This window comes from Daldinia vernicosa (assembly GCF_022497035.1).
Source record: "Daldinia vernicosa strain CBS 139.73 unplaced genomic scaffold F5Y00scaffold_82, whole genome shotgun sequence".
Classification (NCBI taxonomy): domain Eukaryota; kingdom Fungi; phylum Ascomycota; class Sordariomycetes; order Xylariales; family Hypoxylaceae; genus Daldinia; species Daldinia vernicosa.
In genome coordinates this window covers 36338-57061 of record NW_025953998.1, presented here as the reverse complement: position 1 = coordinate 57061, position 20724 = coordinate 36338, and the positions used below count along the sequence as shown (strand labels likewise).

Here is a 20724-nt window from a genome sequence, read left to right as displayed (position 1 = left end):
CAGTTCATCCAAGTCAGTATGAGATACCCTCCCCTGAAGAGCTTTTGAATTTACATAACGAGTGAATTTAACTCTAATATCAATTACTTTAGGTAGGTATTCATCTTATTCAACTACCAGTATCAATATCAAAAGAACCCCTTAATACACCGATTTTTTCCTTCTCCAATGCAATGCTTATTCTTCCTGCCCCAGCCAAATATATATCGCTGGCAAACTATATATATATATATCTAAACGCTTATTAGGGAGTTCCAACGTTGTTGTTGTTGTCTATTTCCAGTGTGAGGGTTTACTGGCCTCCTGGCCGACCTCAACTCCCCAACTCCGAATGTGTATATGAAAAAAGGGTGTAAATGCTCATGACGAAAACCGAAGAGAAATTTTCAAAAAACGACTGTGGCCAACGGCGGAGACTACCCAAAACGACTTGTGGGGTTTGTGCGGTATCCTGTTACTCTTATAATCTACCCAGGCTATCTAGCGAGCCTTCGGGTTTTTATACATAGGTATATACGCCTGTGCGCCTCTTTGACTTTGGGGACAATTATCGATTACTTCGTTGATTTATACCGGCCAATGTGGTCAGACCGCCGCGCCTTGCTCTATTTCATCTATCACGTCCATCTATCTGCATCGTCATCCTGTTGCTCGTCTTCGTGGTTATTTTTAGCGTCGTTGTTATCCCGATCCCTAAGTCGGCTCGTCAACGCGTTCAGTTTCCCCTTGATGAAGCCCTGACTGGTCGACTTCCGTCTTCCTCTATCTTCAATCATGGTGAAGCCGCTGGTGACACCGCTGCTAGTGGTTGGCCGGAATGGGCTCAAGGAATCCGCGGCACTCGCACTCGCGCTGGTTTTCGGTCGAGGCATGTCAATTCCTAGGCCACTATACGTACGGTCTATGGGCGTCGGAGGTGCAATATTGACGAATGAAGGAACAGGTGGTGTATTCCTGGTTTCTGTGCTATTACTGAATCCATGACTGTATGACCGGGACGAGGCAAGACTAGAACTCCGACTAGGTGGTCGCTGCGGTCCCGGAATGTTCGAATGTGAGCTTCTTATGCTCCTCGGCGGTGATCGTGAGTAATCAACCGGGCTCGTTCCATATAGGCTTGACGAATCATCACTATTGTCGCCGCTATTGGACATACTTGGCGTTGCAAGGAGAACGCTGCTGGTTGCTAGCTCACGCAGCTTGTTTTGCTGTGCTGTGTTAGGCCGATGCTTGCTGAACTTATTGCCGATGATAGCACCCGTATGAGAGATGAGTGCCTTGATCACGCGAGATTTGAACGCCAGGGCTAGATCAAGATTGGACCATGTTTTGTTACGGTATTCGATCGTTGGCAGTCGGAAGACGAAGTCGTGCACATCTTCGATGTTTCGGTCACCTCTACCTTTGTAGCTGAGGCAAAGGACAACTGACGGAAGCTTGATATACGCAAAAGTTACGTAGTTTGAAGCACGTGCTATCATCTTTGTCAAGTCGTCTGAAGGCTTATCGTCTGTATTGCCAGATTTCCGGGAGAGACCGAACCGTCCACTCTTCTTGGTTTCGCTATTGTTTACTGCAGCAATCGTTGTGGCTCGGCCAATCCCCATCTTCTGTGAAGCGGCACCTGATTGAATAGATTCGTATGACGGCTTTTTAGTGACCGTCTTGGAACTAAAAAGCCGGAATACACTGCCACCATCACCCGAATGGACGCTTATGGCCTTGGGTTTCTGATAACTGTCTTCGGGTTGGCGCGAATCCAAGGCCAAGGTAGGCCGAAGGCGGAGCTCTAATGATCCAGGCCGCGTTGAGAACGAAGGCTCCTTGTCAGAAGTGGCGGGCCTACTAGAGTTGGACATGGTCTCGTCGGGCACGTCATCTTCTTCCGTCTCGCCAGGGAAGGTTGACCTCAGAATAAACGGCGAGTCAGACTGCTCATCAGCCTTATCTTCATCCATCCCAGGGAATATATATTCAAAAAGTTTCTTCCCGACTTCATGCTCGAGCTGGATTCTCATGGGAAATAGATTTACTTCGAAATGGTCCATCACTGGTATGCCTGCTATAGCTTCTAGCATGTGCCAGTAGACACGGACCATCTGTTTGCCCTCTAAACCGGCGAAGGCTGCCTTCTCATCCTCAAAGTAAGGAGCAATCATTTCCGGATAGATCGCATCTGGCATAAGGTTTAAACCTAACACCTTGCCCACTTGCATCAGATTGATATGAGATCCGTCCGAGTTGTCGGTTCGGTCATACTCGACATCTCTTAGCTGTAATTCGACGAGAGGCTCGTTGTTGTCGCGAATAAGATGCCAAACGATTTCCTTGGCGGATATAGTCCATCTCAGTAGAGCATTACTCTGCGACGCATTGTCGTATTTCCGTTGTGAGGTAGTAATAGCCTTCATCACGAAGAATAATTCATCTTCGCATGCTGCGAGATCGCGTTCCAGAAGCAATCGATCCTGCCATCCCTTCCTGTCTAAGTATTTAGAATGGATTTGGAAGTGTGCCTTGATATCCTCCAGTTGACGAATACGCTCCTGCAATCTAGTGACCATCTCCGGTGTTCCTCGAAGGTCGCTGAAGTCCGAGGCTAGTATGATCTTCTCCAACCTCTCATTCCTCGTCTTCTCAAGAGGCTCGCTATATAGAAGAAGGTCAAGCACAATAACGTACATCGCGTAGTATTGCGATGAATTGCAAAGAGCCCTAGCCTGAGGGAAATCTACCCAGAGGCTATCCATCCTGCTTTCGGTGCTCTCCGTTGCCAGAGAATTGGCATCGGTATTAACTTCGTCATTGTATTTTAACCGGAGAGTGTTGAATTTATCATATCTTAGCGTGGCCGATGTCTCTTGAACAACCCGTTTAAAGCCAAAAGGATCCGACTGGAAATCGTACATAACTTCCATAGGTACCCAAGGCGGCCAGGAGGAACCGGCAGGTGTTCCGTATGTGTTGCCGGAATACATCGACAGCAGTTGACCCGAGAACCATTTCTGATGTGTCACAAAGAACTGTGCGCTGTCCATCCTGAGTAAGAAACGTCGCTGTACTAATCCGCTGACCTGATCGGACAATCTTGCCTTCTCCATAACTTCGACCACCTTGAGTTCCATTCCTTTTCCGGTGATTAGAACAACGTGCTTCTTATTCTTTTCACTTTGGAGCTGTATTTGCGGCGCGATCAAGCGGACATGGTATGCGTTTTGAGGAGCAAATTCTTCTGCTATACCACTGGTGATATCCTCCATGTTTATGCTGGTAGGACCTTCGGTTGAAGAGTATCCATCGGCGTCAACATACCTTCTACCATCCTTCAGGATTTGTTTGATACGGTATTCGATATCTGGGTCAGTTTCACTAGGCTGTGTGGTGCTATTTGTGGCCGAAGGACGGCGTGCGTCATTATTAGGGGTATTAGAGGATTTGCTGTTTTGCTTAGCCCTGGCCTGCTCCTCTACAATGTCTAGGATGAACTTGACGGCAGGCCGAGATAGATAGTAGACGAAACCACGTCGTTGGCTAACTTGGTGGCTATATCGGAGAATGATATTCCGCAGCAGATTGTTCCACTTCAATTGAACATTGTGGACAACAAACCTGTTCTTGAAGTCACTCGCAAAGTCGGTCCCTGACGGTATTCTGACTTTTCCATCTCCTGTATCGATCCATTCTCTGGATTCGTGGCTCGTAGACTCGGAGTCTCCTGAAGTATCCTGATGATCTGCCGATGTTTTAATTGCCATCTGCTGCAGCATATCTTCCATGAACATTAGTTTCTCTTTCAAGACGGTATCATGCTTGCTGAGCATCTCGAATTCGGCTTTGATTTCCGGGTCATTACCGTTATCACGGACCATACGTAATTCAGCGTCGCCGACGTTGCGGGTGTTGGCGGCAATCTGAGCCTTCAGCTGCTCCAATCGAGACTGGATTAGCTGAAATTGAACCCTCCTAGGATCATCGTCCTGGCTCATTATGCAGACATGGGTGGGCTCATGTCCGAAAGGACTCGTACGGTCAGGGTCTCCATCTATAGTGCCTCCAATATCGGTCTGCCTGAAGTATGTGACACGAGGAGCATACGCAAGTGGCAATATTTTGGTATCCGGATTTGCTTCTGCGGGTAGGATTGAGTCGAGTTCGACAAAGTCATCCATGTCGATCCAGCTAAAATCATTATCAGGAATCGTGAAATGGGAGAGGTCTGCACCATCTTCATCCTGCTGTGCCATCAAGGTCGAAATCGAATTTTTCTTGATTGCTTCGGTAGTTGTGCCTTTGATACTAGCAGAGACAGCACGAACATCCGCGGATACAAGATCAAGCTGAGCCGCGTGAATCTTCATACCAGTTGTTCTACCGTTCGTCTTGTGACCACGGTCTCTAGTGTTGAACTCTTCTCGGCGCTGGTGGATGTCAAGCATGAAGCTGTCAAACCTAACCTTAATACCCGTAGCTGAAACCGAGTTTTCAGAGTAGTCTTCGGCATCTTTATGCTTATATATGTGGCTGAGAAACAAGGGGGCTAAGAGTAGGTTGTACTTGATTGTAGCTAGATGCCTTCCAAATTTCTTGCTGTTCTTTTCTCTCCCAGGCCATAGAGAGCCCTGGCGAATAGGAAGCGCCATCGGACCGCTGAATAGAGACCACCAAGAGAAGAAATGAGTGAAAAATCGAGGCGTCAAATGCACGGTATTATAACTTTTGGACGGCTGCATCTCTGACGACGCCCAATCTCGGCCGACTGGTGCTCTAATTGCAATGGAGAGATGTATGTGTTCGCTTCGAAACCCGCGGAAGGCATCGTATGGGAGAGAACCGTCTTCGGATTTGGCGTACTGGGGGGACTTCAAAACAACCTCGTAATGCGGTTTGAACTCGAAATTCCGCTTCCCATTCTCGATAGCCTGTTCGAAAACCAGTCCGGCCAGCCACTGGACGTTGCCAGACACTTTCATTACAACCTTCTTGAATGCTGCGCCGGACTTGAAACTATTCTCGCTCGTCATGCTGTCTTCTTCTCCGGTTCGGCGCGACGCCTCTCTAACCTGGTGGCTGTAGTCTGGTATTGCAAGGACATATTCACCGCTGTCGACGGTCATGAACTTCTTCGGGTCGTCTTCGGTATGGACATTCCATCTAACATTGTTTCGCCAACACATCAAGAAACCTGCGCCGTTACCAGTGACATTATAAGGATCCCTAGTACCCTTCAAAGCAAGATGAACATCGCCGTCCTCCTTCCATGCGACCCGAACTCGAGAATGAAAATTGAGCCTGATCTTATCCCAGAACCCTACGCGTTCCGAAGGATCCAATTGTGGCTTTGTAAACGACTCAATAGCCATCATCATATCTTGAATCGCCGGTTGATACGAAGGACCCCAGGTAATCCTGGTAGGATATGCGGTATTGATGTCAACATGCATATCCGAGTAGGACTTCACGGGTCCGATAGTGCGGCGAACATCGATAGCGAAACTTCTATTTGGCCTTCCCGGCTCTGAATTGTCTGGTGGAGTAATCTGAACTCTGATTCTACGAGATGATTCATTGCCATGGAATTCTTCTGCGATAACGAAATCCGTCTTGAGTGATAAAGCTGCAAGTCTCGATGATTGGCCAGACTTAGTAGCAGGAACATGAAGTAGGGGTAGAGGATAATCCCGGAGGCTAATTCTTGCCTCACCCATATTAATCTGGACATTCATAGGTACGAGGAGGGAATATTTCATGTCCTTGGGCATTCCTTTTCCGACTTCATGTAGAAAATCTGGTAGCTTCTGAATTGGGAATGACGGCTTGTCAATCACTATTTGTAGATCTGTTATCACAGTTGCCATCAGTGCCGGTCGTTGAGGCACTTCAAGTATTTTCTCATTATCTTCGATATCGTCAGGAACTTCATCGGGGCCCCAGAATAAGCCACGCAACTCCTTCATACCATTTCTCGCCATCGTATAATGGCGGTCAATACGTCTCTTCCAGCTTTGGGCGTTATGCTGATGGAGTTTAGTCCTAGCTTCCTGAATTGAGACGTGTGCGCTACCACTCATGCCCCGAATCGTTTCCGGGTCGTATCGAGGGTTCCTGCTTCTCGGCACTTCGCTAGAGGAACGCTCTGCACGGCCAAATTGTGTGAGGCCGTCTTCGCTCTTGCTTCTTGCAAAAGAGGCATTCGAGGCCGCCGTTCGTCCTCTTGACATCACCGATCGATTCCTAATTCGATTCGACTCTTTCCTCATTTCTTCTTCGTGGATCTTCTTCACTTTAACCCGATAAGCCTCCTCACGAGCAAGTCGTTGCATTTGCTCAACACGTCCAGCCCTGTAAATCATCCCTAACTTCCACTCAAAAGCGCCGTCTTCAAGTTCAAATAAAAGAGTACGGGTTCTTAAGGAGATTTTCGGGACGTTCTTTGGGCCTTCTGGTCCCTTATCCAGGATATATTCGTTCGTGCCTGTTTTAAAGCGGTGATGTAGTTGCTCGCTCGCTTTGATAACATTGATGATGTTGTCGGATATCTCGCTAATAATAAGCTCATGAGGCACTGCCAGCCGCATAGCATCGGTTACTATATCAAACATTTTCTCGTCATGAAAACCACCAGTCGACATTTTCCTGCGTGACTGGCGGTAATCTAGACGGATAGTTTTAATGCTTGCAACGCGTGCCCAAACTCCTCGCATTCGAGGTGCGCCAGCATATAGTCGGATCAGTTTTGAGAAGAAGAACGGAGGTGACCACCTATGCCGGCCAGCTTCCATGGCATATATCTGCATCATCAACGGGGGATCAGAGGGCATTTCAGCTTTGATCTGAATAAGGGATGCTTTAATGTCATATGAGACAAGCTCCTTCGAGTGCCGTGGGAAATTGTCCATCTGATCAGCAATGGGCGAGTCGGGTGATATCCATGGAGGACTCAAATATCCCGTCTTTGGACTGGCTGGTGTCGGGGATTGCGGTCCCGCTCCTGGTCCCCTCGTGAACGCATTTCGCAAAACCATGACAGCCACGCCTATTGAGTAGTGTCGGTAAAGTGAATAATGAATAAGTAGAGTCCTCATATGGGAATGAACGTGAAGGATTGGACCCTGGGCATCACTATGTGTCGAGAGAGCTACCTCAAAGCGGGGCATTTTGACGAACGGCTCGGCTTCCCATTTTTCTGGTGCCTCGACTATGAAGGCTTCCAGATTTCGCGTATGGAGAGTGAGTCTTCGTCCATCGCCCTCAATCTGCTGCTTTTTGCGTGGAGATGGCGGTATGGCAACCGAGCTCAAGAAATCCGCATCAGGTATGAAAGATCGGCTAGCCGTCCGTCTTCGAGACGCTGGTCGGTTCCGTAACGAATCTAACCTATGAGCTCGATACTCCGTCGACCACGATTCCACCTGTAGCACGACGCCTCGAGTATTCTCGGGGAAATCTTCATCGATGCCCGTAATTTCGGCACTGAAGTCTTCAACTTGTACTGAAAAATGAAGTAGCCAAGACGGTACAGCACGAACGATATTTTGAGATCTTTGCGTCTTTGACACCGCCCTCTTGTCAGGCTCAACATCTAGCTTAAGCTGACGAACGATTTGACGCAGACCCTTGGTTATCTCTGGGCGGGTCATGCGAATTGCGAAAGTCTGGAGCTGACCGTTGGCAATTACATGGACGTCGGGAGTTGCCGAGAGCTGTAATTTGAGGTCGAACGATTCCGTATCTATTAAGTCAAAGCGACTGCCTTGAGTAGTTTGATAATAGAGATGATGAGTTTGAAGTCGGAAGGACGACACTAAAGAATAGTGTAAATCTTCGACTGCAGAATGGAAGGACTCGAGGTCAAGCGAGATAGAAGAGATGGAAGAGATGATCAAGTCGAAGTCATCCGGGTCGTTTGTCTTTTCAACTGGAGGTAAAGCTATCCTTAGGACTGGTTCATGCATGGAAAACTTAATATTAGCTTTCGGTAATAGACGAGAAATAAGCATATGCCTCTGCTGCGTGTGGGCTTTTGGTGCTTTCGGCCGGCGTTGGAGAAGAGCAATAAGTACGGGTAGATGCTTTGGATAAAGGTCCACCGAAGGCGAGGTAACGACAGAGTTCGCAAACAGTATATTGGCATTTCGTTCTTCGGCGCTTCCAACATCAGAGAGCTCCACCGTTTTTGAGGGTAGGGTAGTCTTCACGGTTGTAGTAGCCATAGGGATATACACTATTCTTTCTGGCCTACCATTGCCATCATCAAGCCCAACAGAAATTGACAGGGCCGCGCCCAGAGCCTCGTGAGCAATGTCCTTGGAAGGAAAGTACATGCGATGTGCCGGAGACTTGGGGTCCAAGCGATGTAAGTCTATGCCGACCTCCTTCATAGAAGCGTTCAACAACAAAGGCGAACCAGCCGTTTTCACAGAATTCACCTTCTTCGAGAGGCTGACGAAGCTCACTGCAAATTGGACTTCCTTAATTCCTCGAAGGATGGAGCTCACGAACTCTTTAGAATCAGACACCGTCTGAATTAACTCTTGGTCCGTACTACCCGGCTGATCAATTTCTTGTATGACCTTGTCGACTGAAACCTCAATTGACTCGGCCTGCGTGTACGTATTCGAGTTCTGAAGCTTGGATTTCTGATAACGTTTCACACAGCTTCGTACGTCGTCGTAAGGAATATGCAGTCTGCCAAGTTTAAGCGCAATGGCTGCATCCCGTAGACCATCCAAATCCTCATAGAGGAACCCATGGATATTCAATGTAGCACTGTCCAGAATCTCAATGGCCTCGGCCCCCTTGGCCGTGAACAGAACGCTTCGCAAGGTGACAATCCATTCAGCAGAATGTTGCTGACGCTGCTTCTCGGAACTTGTTTGAAAGAAGAAACGTGCGTGGTCCACCATACGATTCCGAGTATCCAAGGCTATTGTAAAGCTACCAAATTGGATTTTCCCAGCATCCACAATATTAAGCGTAGAATCAGTGGCTACGACATCTACCATACGAAGCCATCGGACATTTCGATGGAGCTTCTTCACGCGCTCTTTGACCTTTGTGAGCTGTTTCCAAGTAGCACTGCGAGCAGTCTCAAAAGCAGCCCGCCTGGAATGCTGCTTTTTGGGTAGATCTTTCGTTGTGATAGGCGGTTTCAGCCCTTTACCACCATTGTCATCGCTCTCACTCTCGCTAGTATCGACCCCAGCATGTTTTTGTCCCTCGAGAACTTTGATATCAACCGTTACGGCGAGTTCGCTTACGACGATGCTGAGCCAGGTCGGCTGGGAAAAAGTCGGACGGTGGACATTGAGGCCCAAGCCGCGGATCTCGATCTTGATGCCATCTTTGGGGGTATAAGCTAGTCGACGCAAGGAGAAGTATCCGATTCGTTGTATAGAGATTCCGGTTACTATACGGACTACGGCGAACAATACAAAGGACGAGAGGTATAGGAGGACGAATACGCCAAAGACGAAGGTCGGATTTATGAGCGCCATAGCACCTTAAGCAAGGCGCGTGCCGCGTTGCTAGCTTACGAGTATAATATTAGCATAACTAGTTACGAGACCAAACGTCTCTTTTTATCCTTACTTCGTTGCTTCGCGTGCTTGTTCTCCCTGCATCATCCGAGTGGTTGGTATAGGCGTTAATCCATATCGTTGCGTGTCGAGGTCAGAACGGTGATAAAGACAACGGATAGCTTTGTTCTTAGGTGGTATTCGAATGCGTGCTTAATGATTATGAAATATCCGGGCCCTTCCCTACTCGTATCTATAGATAGGTAGCTATTAATCGGCTAAACAGTAACTCTAGATATCTAGAACCAAGGGACCGTAGCTGTTACCTCTAGGAAGGGGATCGCAAATCGTGACAAATGGGAAGGAGGATTAGAAAAGGCTACGATAGGAAAGAGATAGGGAAAGAGATGGGTAAGGGTATGCACGTCACAATGCAGCCGCATTGGTGGAAATCCCACGCTAAAATAAGGGTTGTACAGTGTAAGACGCCGAAGAATAGCAAAGACAGGGCAAAAAGACAGGGCAAGACAAGCCCCTAACGCCCCTAACGCCCCTAATGTGGGTGTACATATTGACCCATTTAAGTCTAGATTAATAACTCGGCAGCTCGGGAGACGACAGATGATACCAATGATTAACAAAGAAACAAAGAATATAAAATAACTCACCTTGACGAATATTTTCAAGAATTAGGTACCTAATCTACTATGTTGTTCTTATGTACCCAGTAACAACACAGGGAGAAGAAACTCAGATTAACTATACCGAACCTTAGGTACCTATGTAACAGTTTTATTAATAAGTTTTCTAGATTTCTTCGTTTGTTTGTTCGGGAATGGGTATTAACTATGGTAAAATGAGCAAACTTCGGTTCCTCCCGTCCCCGCAGAGGTCTCCAGTGCTCATTCAAGCTCATAGCCTCATTCAATTACTAGTGGGTCCGTCCATCCTAATATGTAATGGAGGTACTCATTTCACTTTAATTCTCTAAACTCCGGCGAGTTCAAAATAATCTGAGGCTATGTAATATCGCCAGTCAAAACTGTACAAATCTACGCGTGTACGGATCCGTAAAACATTCTCGCTAATCCCCAATATTCCTGAGAAACAATATTCCCGAGAAAAAACCTCCATGTATTTCCCCCTAATGTAAAGTCAACCGTGCAACTCCTTGCATGCTTCCAAAAATGCCTAGTTTCCCCTGAATAAAATCAAAGTTGTCGAGTTCCCATAAATTACCTATTACAGTATATCGTCGATGCTAGAGCTTTGACCGGACAACCTCTAGTCTGTACTTGACGTCTTTGAGTGCCTTAGTGCTAGGCGACCAATCGTCGAACTGCTTCAGCAATTCCGTCGTCTCCGAGTACAATTCTGTTTTAACAAACTCCTCTTCTAATAATCCACGCATAATCCAAGGCAACATAAAGGGGTTTGGATTTGTCATTTTCTCTTGCTTCTGAATTCGGCATGGGACGCCAGAAACATTGGTAGTCTCGAGAGCGTGTGAAATTGCCAAGCTTTAGCGTGTTAGTAATGTTCAAATTCATCCGGAAGCTGTTTAAACAAAAACTCACTCGTAAACTCGCTCATCGTCGTAGAGCCTTGAATGGCCCTCCCCGGAATAGAGACTACCGGCTAGTGGTATAGAGAGCTCACGGATGAGGCCGTGGTCAGATATTCCCAAGTTTCGCAGTTTCAGCGCGAACCCAACTAGATGAGCGATGAAATCCGGGGCGTGAATACGTCCATCTATGAATACAGCACGGTATATATAAGGGTGCGAAGCTGGCGCGTTGATCGCGGATTCCATAGGAACCAATTGGTCATCAATGCTACCAATGTACTGCAATAATTAGTATTCGTTATAATCAATTACCAGAAGAGCGATCCAACTAGACATCTCAAATACTCACAGTGATACGAGCTCCATAATTAACAACAGCTTCAAGTGCATGTTGGTATCTCTTGGATATTTCGCTTTCGGGGTCGGCAAACTGCCATAACTCAGCAGCAGAGCCCATCAACACTATACCATCCTATGTTAATAGCTCTTATTTGCAAATAGCTATGGTAAATACTTACTACCCATGCCGGACTTGTAGTCAGGGAAAGGTCCAAGCGAAACACCAGCTAATCGACAGTGTTAGCAGCCAGTGTTACACTAACCATCGCCAATTACTTACCCATAGCGCAAACCCCAACTTTCGAGTTGGTGATGATGCCCAAGTCTATGAGCTTTTCTAGGAGCATTAAGCCAACAGGGACTCCTTGAGAATGACAGGCTAAAACGATAAAGTCGGCGCCACGGATATGCTCTATCCAGTTTAGGAGGAGCTTCCAGAGGTTGTCGACCCTATCCGCGATCTTGCCTTCGCCCTCAAGAGCGACCTTTTCAATCTCGCAGTCCCCACAACCGTGACTCTCTGCCCATCTCCGTATCGCCTCAGCGCCATGGTTTGCAAAGCGAATCGAGGTCCCTGTCGGCTGGCCAATCATCGGCCTCAGATATGATGCCGGAAAAAGACCGTGGATACCAATAGCAACGGCTTTCTTGATCTTCGGTGGTTCCTTAACAAGGAACACGTGGTTTGTAGGGGGCTGCTGCGTCCGCAGTAGCAATTGTGTGATCTGTTTAACGATCGATGGGTTGTTCTTCATACGATACGTATTACGAAAGGAAGGTAGAAGCAGATTTGGTGCAGACAACTTGCTTGAGCTCGGAGCAGTTGATTTCGATGGTACAGTCTTCGTAGATACATCCGAATGTGGAGTCCCTGGTCGTGATATCTGCTCACCAATATCCAGAGACTGAGGCCGTACCCTCTTGTTCTTCTTAGAGGAGCTCACCTTAGTAGGTGCCTCTTTCAACGTCTTCAGTGGAGGTTCTTTTACTGGAGTTGCACTTCCGTTTACCTCGACACTAGTCGAATGTCTCGGATTTGCCTCCGAACCATCCCCCATAATAGCCAACTCGCCGGATTCTGGCGTAGCGGCCGTTTTCGTATCGCTTTTCCGACCTGTATCTCTGGACCAAAAAGCCCACGTCGAACTAACGGACGGCTGGCTCACTTCTGCCGGTTTCGAGGGTGGAGCATCTTTCATAACTACGTCTTGGTTTTCCTTCGGCGCAGACTCCTGGACCGGTGGTGTGTCAGTTGGCGTTTGCGCAGAGTTTTCTGGTACGGAGGATGTTCCTGATGAGTACCAAAATCCAAACCAAGAGCTCGACGGTTTGGTAGAGATGGATTCAACAGGTTCCGTCGGGGTTTGGTCAACTTCGGAAGGTTTAGGAAGTTCAGATGAAGAGGGCTGAGATGTATCTGGTTGCGTATTTTCGGGTTCTTTAGGAGGATCGACCTCCATACTTTCGTCCTTCGGGGCAACTACCTCTGGCACCGATGACCTGCCAAACCATCCTAACCAACTAGAAGAGGCCTGGAGTGGTTGTGTCGTCCCCGTCGAAGCTTGAATCTCCTTCTTGTTCGCGGTCGCGTTGGGAACCTCTTGATCCTTTATCGCCTCCATATTGCCATTTTTACCAGCATCAGCAGCACTATCTGCTTCCTGAACTTTTACGGATTTGCTATCATCTTGTCCAGGCTGTACAGGTGCTTCAGGAATTTTGGGCAGTGTTTTAGTAGATTGACCATCAGACTCGACAGAACTGTTATCCTTCTTGGTTTCGAAACGGCTAAAGTCGGGAACGGCGTCGGGACGTAGAGTGCCACCCATGATAGTCTGATGTGAGACTTGAGTTGAGGCAGACGACTTGGGTACTTGTGGCCAAGAGCCATACCAACTTCGGGGCTTGCGCACCTGCGACATAGAAATTCTCTGATTAGTATTAAGTCCTAGTAACTATATAATTTAGTTATGTAGTAGATTGCACACCTGCTTTGAATCTTTAGGTTTTGTAGATGTAGATGAAGATGCATTCGAATTATCTCGCTTCGTGGGTGGCATCGACTGGCCCGGAGCTAGAGAGGATCGTGACGCAACACCGCCGTTGGCGTTGGCGTGTGATGGGAGAGTTGCAGAACTAGCATCACTATTCTCCCTAGTAGAGGGATTCGGTTTCGCACGCTTCCGGGGAATCATAATGGATTACGATGTAGAACTTGAGAAATCGGCTCCATAGAATGTATATCTTCCTACCAAGTTTCGTTGTTAATTATTCTATGTTGCACTACGTAACCTTTGAGCAGGAAACTATGTTAAGGATAGTGCACACATGTGCCTGTCCTAGTGTATGTAGATCCTAGATATAGGTAGGCCTCGGAGGCAAAGCTGCATTATGGCGGGAAAGTGGGACACTTAGCTCCTTGTAGGTAGGCGGGGCCGGCCTGTTATGTAACTCCCAGACCCTGCAGCAGCTGAGCAGAGGTACAGGATCAATCATTTACGTACCCACTAGAAATTCTTATCGATAATCGATAACTACCTACTATTGCGAAAAAAAGTTACCCTGCGCAGACAATTGAAAGCAAAGTTTCAAGTGGGATCAATCTTAGCATATCCAAACAATTGTATAAGCCCTACACCAACGGGCGCAATTTTTCTAGCACATTGCTATGATATAGGCAATGAGCTCACTCAAGAGGAAAGATGCCCCTGGGGCGGCATCAATTGCAAAACCCACGAAAGCGCATAGCGACTCGCGGCCGTCAAAACGATCCAAGCCCGACAAGACCTCTGAGAAGAATGATGCGAAGTCGAACTCGAATTCAAAACCCACTAGCACATCTACAGTCTCGCGCTTAAAGGAAGACGAACCTATTTTTCCCCGTGGAGGTGGCAGCGTCCTCACTCCGCTTGAGCATAAGCAGATCTCCATACAGGCGAAGCAAGACGTTCTATTCGAGCAAGCGTCCGGACAGAGTACGAACAAACCAGATCGTATTTCCAAGAAGAAGAGGGTCAAGCTATCGAAGGATGGAAAATCTGGGAAGTCCCAACAGGATGAAGAGAGTACGAAGGTCGAAAGTCTTAACTATAAGGTTTGTTCTAAAGAACCATCGTATATTGTTCGAATTTGCTGCTAATGATTTGTAGCGGCTAGTTAAAGGCTCTCTAGTTCTCGGCCAGGTAGCAGAAATCAGCCCTCTAGAACTTGTACTATCCCTGCCAAACAATCTCTCCGGCCATGTACCAATTACTGCTATTTCCGACGTTCTAAACGAGAAGATAGCAGCCGAGGCGGCCAATGACGAGGAAGACGACGAGGCTGAGGATGGTCTCGATTTACAGACTATCTTCAAAATTGGCCAGTATCTTCGCGCCTATGTCACGTCAACTATCGAAGAGTCGACAGCCGCTTCTGCCAAGCCTAGGAGGCGTATTGAATTAACATTGCGCCCAGCTCTCGCAAATACAGGTTTATCCAGCCAGGACGTCGTTACCAACTCTACCGTCATGGCAACGGTCATTAGTGCTGAGGACCATGGTTTCGTCATGGAACTAGGGATATCTGATTCAGATTTACGAGGATTCTTGCCCCGAAAAGAGTTAGCAGAAGACATGACAGATTCTCAACTACAGCCTGGAAGTGTCGTTTTATGTCTTGTGACGGGGAAAAGTGCCAACGGCAAGGTTGCTCAGTTGACTACTCTTCCGAATAAAATTGGAAGAGTCCAGAACTATGCGTCAGAAGCGACCACAATTAACACGTTCTTACCAGGATCCGCGGTAGAATTCATGGTAACAGATATCGCCAAGCGTGGAATACTAGGGAAAGTTATGGGTTCCCTAGATGTTACAGCTGATCTAATTCATTCGGGTCTCGGACCTAAGGCCCTAGACTTGGAATCCAAGTACAAAATCGGGAAGAAGTATAAGGCTCGCGTAATATGCAACTTCCCAGCCTCCAAAGATCCAAAACTAGGCGTCTCGTTGTTAGACCACGTGGTGGCCTTGAAATCAAAGTCAACTCCTTCGGGCGAGCTGCCCCTGAAAGCTCTCCCTATATCATCGGTGGTGGAACAATGTAAGGTTACCAAGGTTGATCCAGAAGTCGGCCTGTTCGTTGATGTGGGTGTCGAAGGAACACCTGGGTTTGTGCATATATCCAGAGTCAAAGATGGTAAGATCGATATGCTGTCCGAGTCCTCTGGCCCCTTCAAAACGGATTCCGTGCACCGCGGCCGAGTAGTAGGCTATAATGCTATTGATGGCATGTTCCATTTATCGTTCGAGAAGCACATCCTAGAGCAGCCGTTCCTGCGCATCGAAGACATACCCATAGGTGAAGTCGTCAACGGGGAGATCGAAAAGTTGATGGTGAACCAAGATGGCGTCAGTGGCCTGCTTGTTAAGCTTGCAGAGGGTATTGTTGGCTTTGTTCCCGAAATGCATTTGGCAGATGTTCGACTACAGCATCCCGAGAAAAAATTTCGAGAAGGACTCAAAGTTAAAGCTCGAGTGCTTTCAACCGATCTAGTCAAACGACAAGTTAAGCTTACATTGAAGAAGACGCTTGTAAATTCCGAAGCGGTCCCCCTGAAGTCGTTTGACGAAGTCACTGTGGGCATGCAAGTTCCGGGTACCATCATTAAGGTATTTGCCAACGGTGCCATCGTACAATTTTATGGTACGCTCAGAGGGTTTTTGCCAGTTTCGGAAATGAGCGAGGCGTATATCCAAGATCCAAAAGAGCATTTCCGTATTGGCCAAGTTGTCAGCGTACATGTCTTAAGTTTCGATGTGGAGGCACGAAAACTCTTCGTTTCCTGCAAAGACCCTTCCGCCTTTGGTCTCGACAAACAAAACGCCCTCAAGAAACTCCAGCTCGGAGATATTGTCTCTGCTAAAGTTGTGCAGAAAACCGAGGACGATGTGTTTGTCGAGTTAACTGACAGCTCCCTGAAGGCCATGTTATCGGTATGGCATCTAGCCGATCGACCCAACAAATGCCAATCTGCCTTGAAACATGTCCGTGTCGGACAGACCCTCAACGACCTCGTGGTCCTAGAGAAGAACGAAGGTCGCCGATACATAGCATTATCGAAGAAACCTAGCTTCGTCAAGGCGAAACAGGATGGGAAACTTCTCACATCTTTGGAAGGAGCTAAAGTCGGTGACCTTCGGCAAGGCTTCGTAAGAAATATTACTGCTACGGCAGCCTTTGTCCAGTTCTGTGGTCAGCTCACTGCCTTGTTACCCAAGTCAAAATTGCCCCAGGAAGACCAAAAGAAGACAGACTTTGGTCTAGAAAAATATCAGCCAATACTAGTTAAGATTGATTCTGTAGACAGAGATCGTGGCAGGATTGTTGCTGCTTCCCCTTTACTTGAAGATGATAAGGGTTCGAAGAACGATACCTCTACCGTATCGAACAAGATTGAGAACCCGGTAGACGAGACTATTTCCTCGACCGATGATATCTTCATAGGCAAGATTGTCAAGGCCAAAATCACATCGGTTAAGAATACGCAACTCAACGTCAAGCTTTCCGATAACATACAAGGCCGTGTTGATGTCTCCCAAGTATTCGACTCTTGGGACAAGATTTCAAACCCGAAGTCTCCATTAAGTACGTTCCGGGTGAATAGCACAATTACAGTCCGAGTGTTGGGTGTCCACGATGCCAGAAACCATCGCTTCTTGCCCATATCGCACCGATCAACCCACTCGGTCCTTGAGCTGTCTGCAAGACCGAGCGACTTAAAGAAAGATGCTCCACAGGTTTTATCATATGATAAACTAGAGCCCGGTTCTACTCATGTTGGCTTCGTCAACAATGTTGATAATAATTCCCTTTGGGTAACTCTCTCGCCTAATGTACGAGGCAGGATTAACACCCTAGAGATATCAGATGACGTTTCTCAACTCGAAAATCTAGCTTCGAGCTTCCCAATCGGGTCCGCGTTGAAAGTTCGTGTTCTCGCAGTTAATGCGGCCGAAGGCCGTCTTGACCTCTCAGCACGCTCCGCAGGCTCGTCGGCGAACCTCACTTGGGAAACAGTTAAACAGAACATGGTTCTTCCCGGTCGGATTACAAAGATTAACGAACGGCAGATCATTGTGCACCTCAGCGATGTCGTCTCTGGCCCGGTGCATTTAATAGACGTTAGTGATAACTACGGCGAAGCAAACACGCTTTCTTACAACAAGAACGACATCACTAGAGTTTCAGTTGTCGAAGTCGATAAGAGCAACAAGAAAATCCGGCTCTCGACTCGTCCTTCGAGAGTGTTAAATTCTTCCCTGCCTGTTAAAGACCGCGAAATCACTAAGGCGTCTCAAGTTAGTGTCGGTGATATTCTTAGAGGATTCGTAAAGAATGTCTCTGACAAAGGCTTATTCGTGAGTCTTGGTGGAAATGTAACGGCAATGGTCAAGATCTCGGATCTTTCGGATAGGTATCTCAAGGATTGGAAGGATGAGTATCAAATTGACCAGCTTATCAAGGGCCGAATAATCTCGGTAGATTCTGACACAGGCCATATACAGATGAGCCTCAAGGCTTCAGTCGTTGATAAAGATTTTGTTCCGCTCATCAATTACTCTGACCTCCACGAGGGCCAAATCATCACGGGCAAGGTCCGAAAAGTGGAGGAATTTGGCGCATTTATCGTCATCGAAGGCTCTGCGAATGTTAGCGGGTTATGTCACCGCAGCGAGATGGCTGAAAAATCTGTCCAGGATGCACGAAAGCTCTTTGCCGAGGGTGACGTGGTCAAGGCGATTATCTTAAAGCTTGACAAGCAGAAGAAGCGAATAAGCTTCGGCTTAAAGCCCTCATACTTTGAGGGTGTGGATGATATGGAGGTCGACGACAGTGACGAGGATGAAGATGCCGGTGCTGCACTGTTGGGAGATTCGGACGAGGACGATGATGACGATGACGATGACGAGATGGGGGATGCAGGTACCTCTATAGTTATAAGAGGGACCGATAATGATTCGGAGGCAGAAGATACTGATGATGAGGATACTAAGATGGTGGATAAGGAGGATGACGATGTTGCTCCTCTCGACGCTGGCGGGTTTGACTGGTCCACCGATGCGCTTGACAAGGTCGACGGGGCGGATGATGATGATGCGGACGAAGATGCAAGCGCGACACAGAAAAAGAAGAAGCGAAGAAAGCCGCAAATTGAAGTGGACAAGAGCGGTGACCTGGACGCGTTTGGCCCCAGGACGGCTGTCGATTATGAGCAGCTCCTCAACCGCCAGCCCAATTCGTCCGCGCTCTGGATTGAGTACATGGCTCACCAGATGCAAGTCAGCGAACTCGCAAAAGCTCGTGAGGTAGCTGAGCGTGCCATTACGACCATTAGTAGTACTGAAGAGACGGAAAAACTCAACGCTTGGATCGCCTACCTCAATCTTGAAGTCCGGTTCGGCAACGAAGACAGCGTTGACGAAGTCTTCAAGCGTGCTTGCCAGGTCAACGATCAGCAAGAGGTTTACCAACGCTTGGCCAGCATCTACATCCAGGAGGATAAGGCTGGGGTAAGTCGTATTTCAACTTCACTCTTGTATACACCAATGCTAATAGCATTATAGAAAGCAGATGACCTTTTCCAAACCCTCGTCAAGAAGTTCGGCGCAGAATCGCCGGAGGTCTGGTATAACTACGCACACTGGCTGCATGCCGTCCAGAACCAACCTGAGCGTGCCCGTGCGCTCTTACCCCGGGCCACCCAGGCGCTCCCGAACCACGCGCGCTTCCCGCTGATGACCAAGTTTGCAGCGCTTGAGTTTAACTCGCCGCACCGGAATCCAGAACTAGGGCGCACCATGTTCGAAGGCCTGCTGGCTACCTTCCCCAAGCGCTTTGACCTCTGGAACCAACTGCTTGACCACGAGGATGTGCCTGGTGCCGATAAGACTGCCATCCGCGACATATTCGAGCGCGCTATCCGGGTTAAAGGGTTGAAGGCTAGGGCGGCGAAGAAGTGGTTCAAGAGATGGGCTGACTGGGAGGAGAAGAACGGTGACACAAAAAGTAGAGAGAGAGTTAGTGCTAAGGCTGCCGAATGGGTGAGATCTAGGGCTGAGGCCAAGGCGGCGAAGGAGGATGAGGAAGAGGAAGATGATGAGTAGGTGGTGTCTTGTCTTTTGCGTGATCAAGTATCGGGTTGCTTCATCTCCGCAACATAGGCCGTCGTATATGGGTCAGGAGATGACTTATACAATCTTAAGTATATATTTAACGGTGCATAATTCGGGGTTTTGAGTACGCCGATGAAATGCTTATTATTAAACCAAGTTACTTTTGCTACTATCCCACCAGGGGTAAAGTACTAGAAGTTATACAACATGCATCGAGTCAATCTACGTCTAGACGCGAAGATGATGTGAACAGCTCTGTTATGAAGATAGCCTTCAACGGGTCTTTTGTCTACCAGATGATCTCCTATCCATCTCTGAATTACATTCAAGCCAATGAACTCCAATGCTCCATCAAAAAGAGAATGATAAAAAATAAAAAATAACAAATAACATCTCCTCCCCTCCCCTCCCCGTCCCCCTTCTTCGGAGCCTAGCAGCTCACCCGTGCAACGAGTATATTACTATACGGCTCGTACTTCGAAACACCACCACCAAGATCAGGATCAAACATTGATAGCAGAAAAAAAGCAAGTAGAAAATAAAAATAAGTATAATAGATAATAAATTGCATTATACTCCTCCAATCCCATCCTATCCACCACCCGTTCGGCCGTGAAATCCATTCGCCGGTTATCCAAATCTAAGCTGGGGATATATATAATGCTTGCTTGCTTGTTATGTGATGTGACGTGATGTGACGAGAACGATGAGGCATATCGAGATGTTTGATCAAGGGATCCAGTTGCAAAACGCAGGATAAACGAGTTGATGCAGGCTGTGCTTCAGTAATCGCCGGTTTAGAGATATCCCCGTCTTGATTTTATGTATGGCTCGGATCGCCATCCCCTACGAAGGGGAAGGGGAAGGGGAGTCAAATGTGAAACTGCCGCGCTTCTTCGTTTCGTAACGCATTAGAGCAAACCCCCCGGATCAGCCCCGATTGTTCGAGGGACCACATCGGAATAATGATGGTGATGGTGATGATGATGATGATGTGAATATTCAAAATTCAAGATGGCTACTAAAAGGAGGTATATGATATGGTGATGCTGGAGAAACTGGACTGAAAAGGGGCAGGGGGGTTGGGGAATAAATGGAAGAGCGAAGATCAATCAGTAGTAATAGACAGTAGTAGTAATAGTAGTAGTAG

The 20724-nt window shown here is 47.6% G+C and overlaps 3 protein-coding genes across 3 annotated transcripts; 1 reads left to right on the top strand and 2 right to left on the bottom strand.

Moving 5' to 3' along the window:
- Positions 1 to 91: 91 nt before the first annotated feature.
- F5Y00DRAFT_210158 (mitochondrial protein from FMP27-domain-containing protein) lies at positions 92 to 9686 on the bottom strand. Its single transcript, XM_048005498.1, has 2 exons — positions 9589 to 9686; positions 92 to 9524 (listed from the first exon to the last, which is right to left on the bottom strand). Exon 2 carries the CDS (start codon positions 9492 to 9494, stop codon positions 618 to 620), a length of 8877 nt encoding a protein of 2958 aa, XP_047860092.1. The 5' UTR covers positions 9495 to 9524; positions 9589 to 9686; the 3' UTR covers positions 92 to 617.
- A 574-nt stretch (positions 9687 to 10260) lies between these two features.
- On the bottom strand, positions 10261 to 13756 carry F5Y00DRAFT_249349 (uncharacterized protein). The gene is made up of 6 exons (XM_048009577.1): positions 13410 to 13756; positions 11702 to 13334; positions 11601 to 11648; positions 11432 to 11544; positions 11093 to 11361; positions 10261 to 11035 (listed from the first exon to the last, which is right to left on the bottom strand). The coding sequence occupies exons 1-6, from the start codon at positions 13614 to 13616 to the stop codon at positions 10777 to 10779; spliced, it is 2529 nt and encodes an 842-aa protein (XP_047860091.1). The 5' UTR covers positions 13617 to 13756; the 3' UTR covers positions 10261 to 10776.
- A 240-nt stretch (positions 13757 to 13996) lies between these two features.
- F5Y00DRAFT_210118 (nucleic acid-binding protein) lies at positions 13997 to 19789 on the top strand. Its single transcript, XM_048005497.1, has 3 exons — positions 13997 to 14515; positions 14571 to 18971; positions 19026 to 19789. Exons 1-3 carry the CDS (start codon positions 14102 to 14104, stop codon positions 19563 to 19565), a joined length of 5355 nt encoding a protein of 1784 aa, XP_047860090.1. The 5' UTR covers positions 13997 to 14101; the 3' UTR covers positions 19566 to 19789.
- The last annotated feature ends 935 nt before the right edge of the window (positions 19790 to 20724 follow it).

What these genes read in the sequence shown, in the direction of transcription:
- F5Y00DRAFT_210158 (XM_048005498.1), bottom strand. Translation starts at nt 9,494, where the DNA reads ATGGCGCTCATAAATCCGACCTTCGTCTTTGGCGTATTCGTCCTCCTA.
- F5Y00DRAFT_249349 (XM_048009577.1), bottom strand. Translation starts at nt 13,616, where the DNA reads ATGATTCCCCGGAAGCGTGCGAAACCGAATCCCTCTACTAGGGAGAAT. An exon ending in AACCTAAAGATTCAAAGCAG is followed by an intron (nt 13,335 to 13,409) that starts GTGTGCAATCTA and finishes TCTATGTCGCAG; the next exon opens with GTGCGCAAGCCCCGAAGTTG. An exon ending in CTACAAGTCCGGCATGGGTA is followed by an intron (nt 11,545 to 11,600) that starts GTAAGTATTTAC and finishes AGGATGGTATAG; the next exon opens with TGTTGATGGGCTCTGCTGCT.
- F5Y00DRAFT_210118 (XM_048005497.1), top strand. Translation starts at nt 14,102, where the DNA reads ATGAGCTCACTCAAGAGGAAAGATGCCCCTGGGGCGGCATCAATTGCA. An exon ending in TCGAAAGTCTTAACTATAAG is followed by an intron (nt 14,516 to 14,570) that starts GTTTGTTCTAAA and finishes AATGATTTGTAG; the next exon opens with CGGCTAGTTAAAGGCTCTCT. An exon ending in TCCAGGAGGATAAGGCTGGG is followed by an intron (nt 18,972 to 19,025) that starts GTAAGTCGTATT and finishes ATAGCATTATAG; the next exon opens with AAAGCAGATGACCTTTTCCA.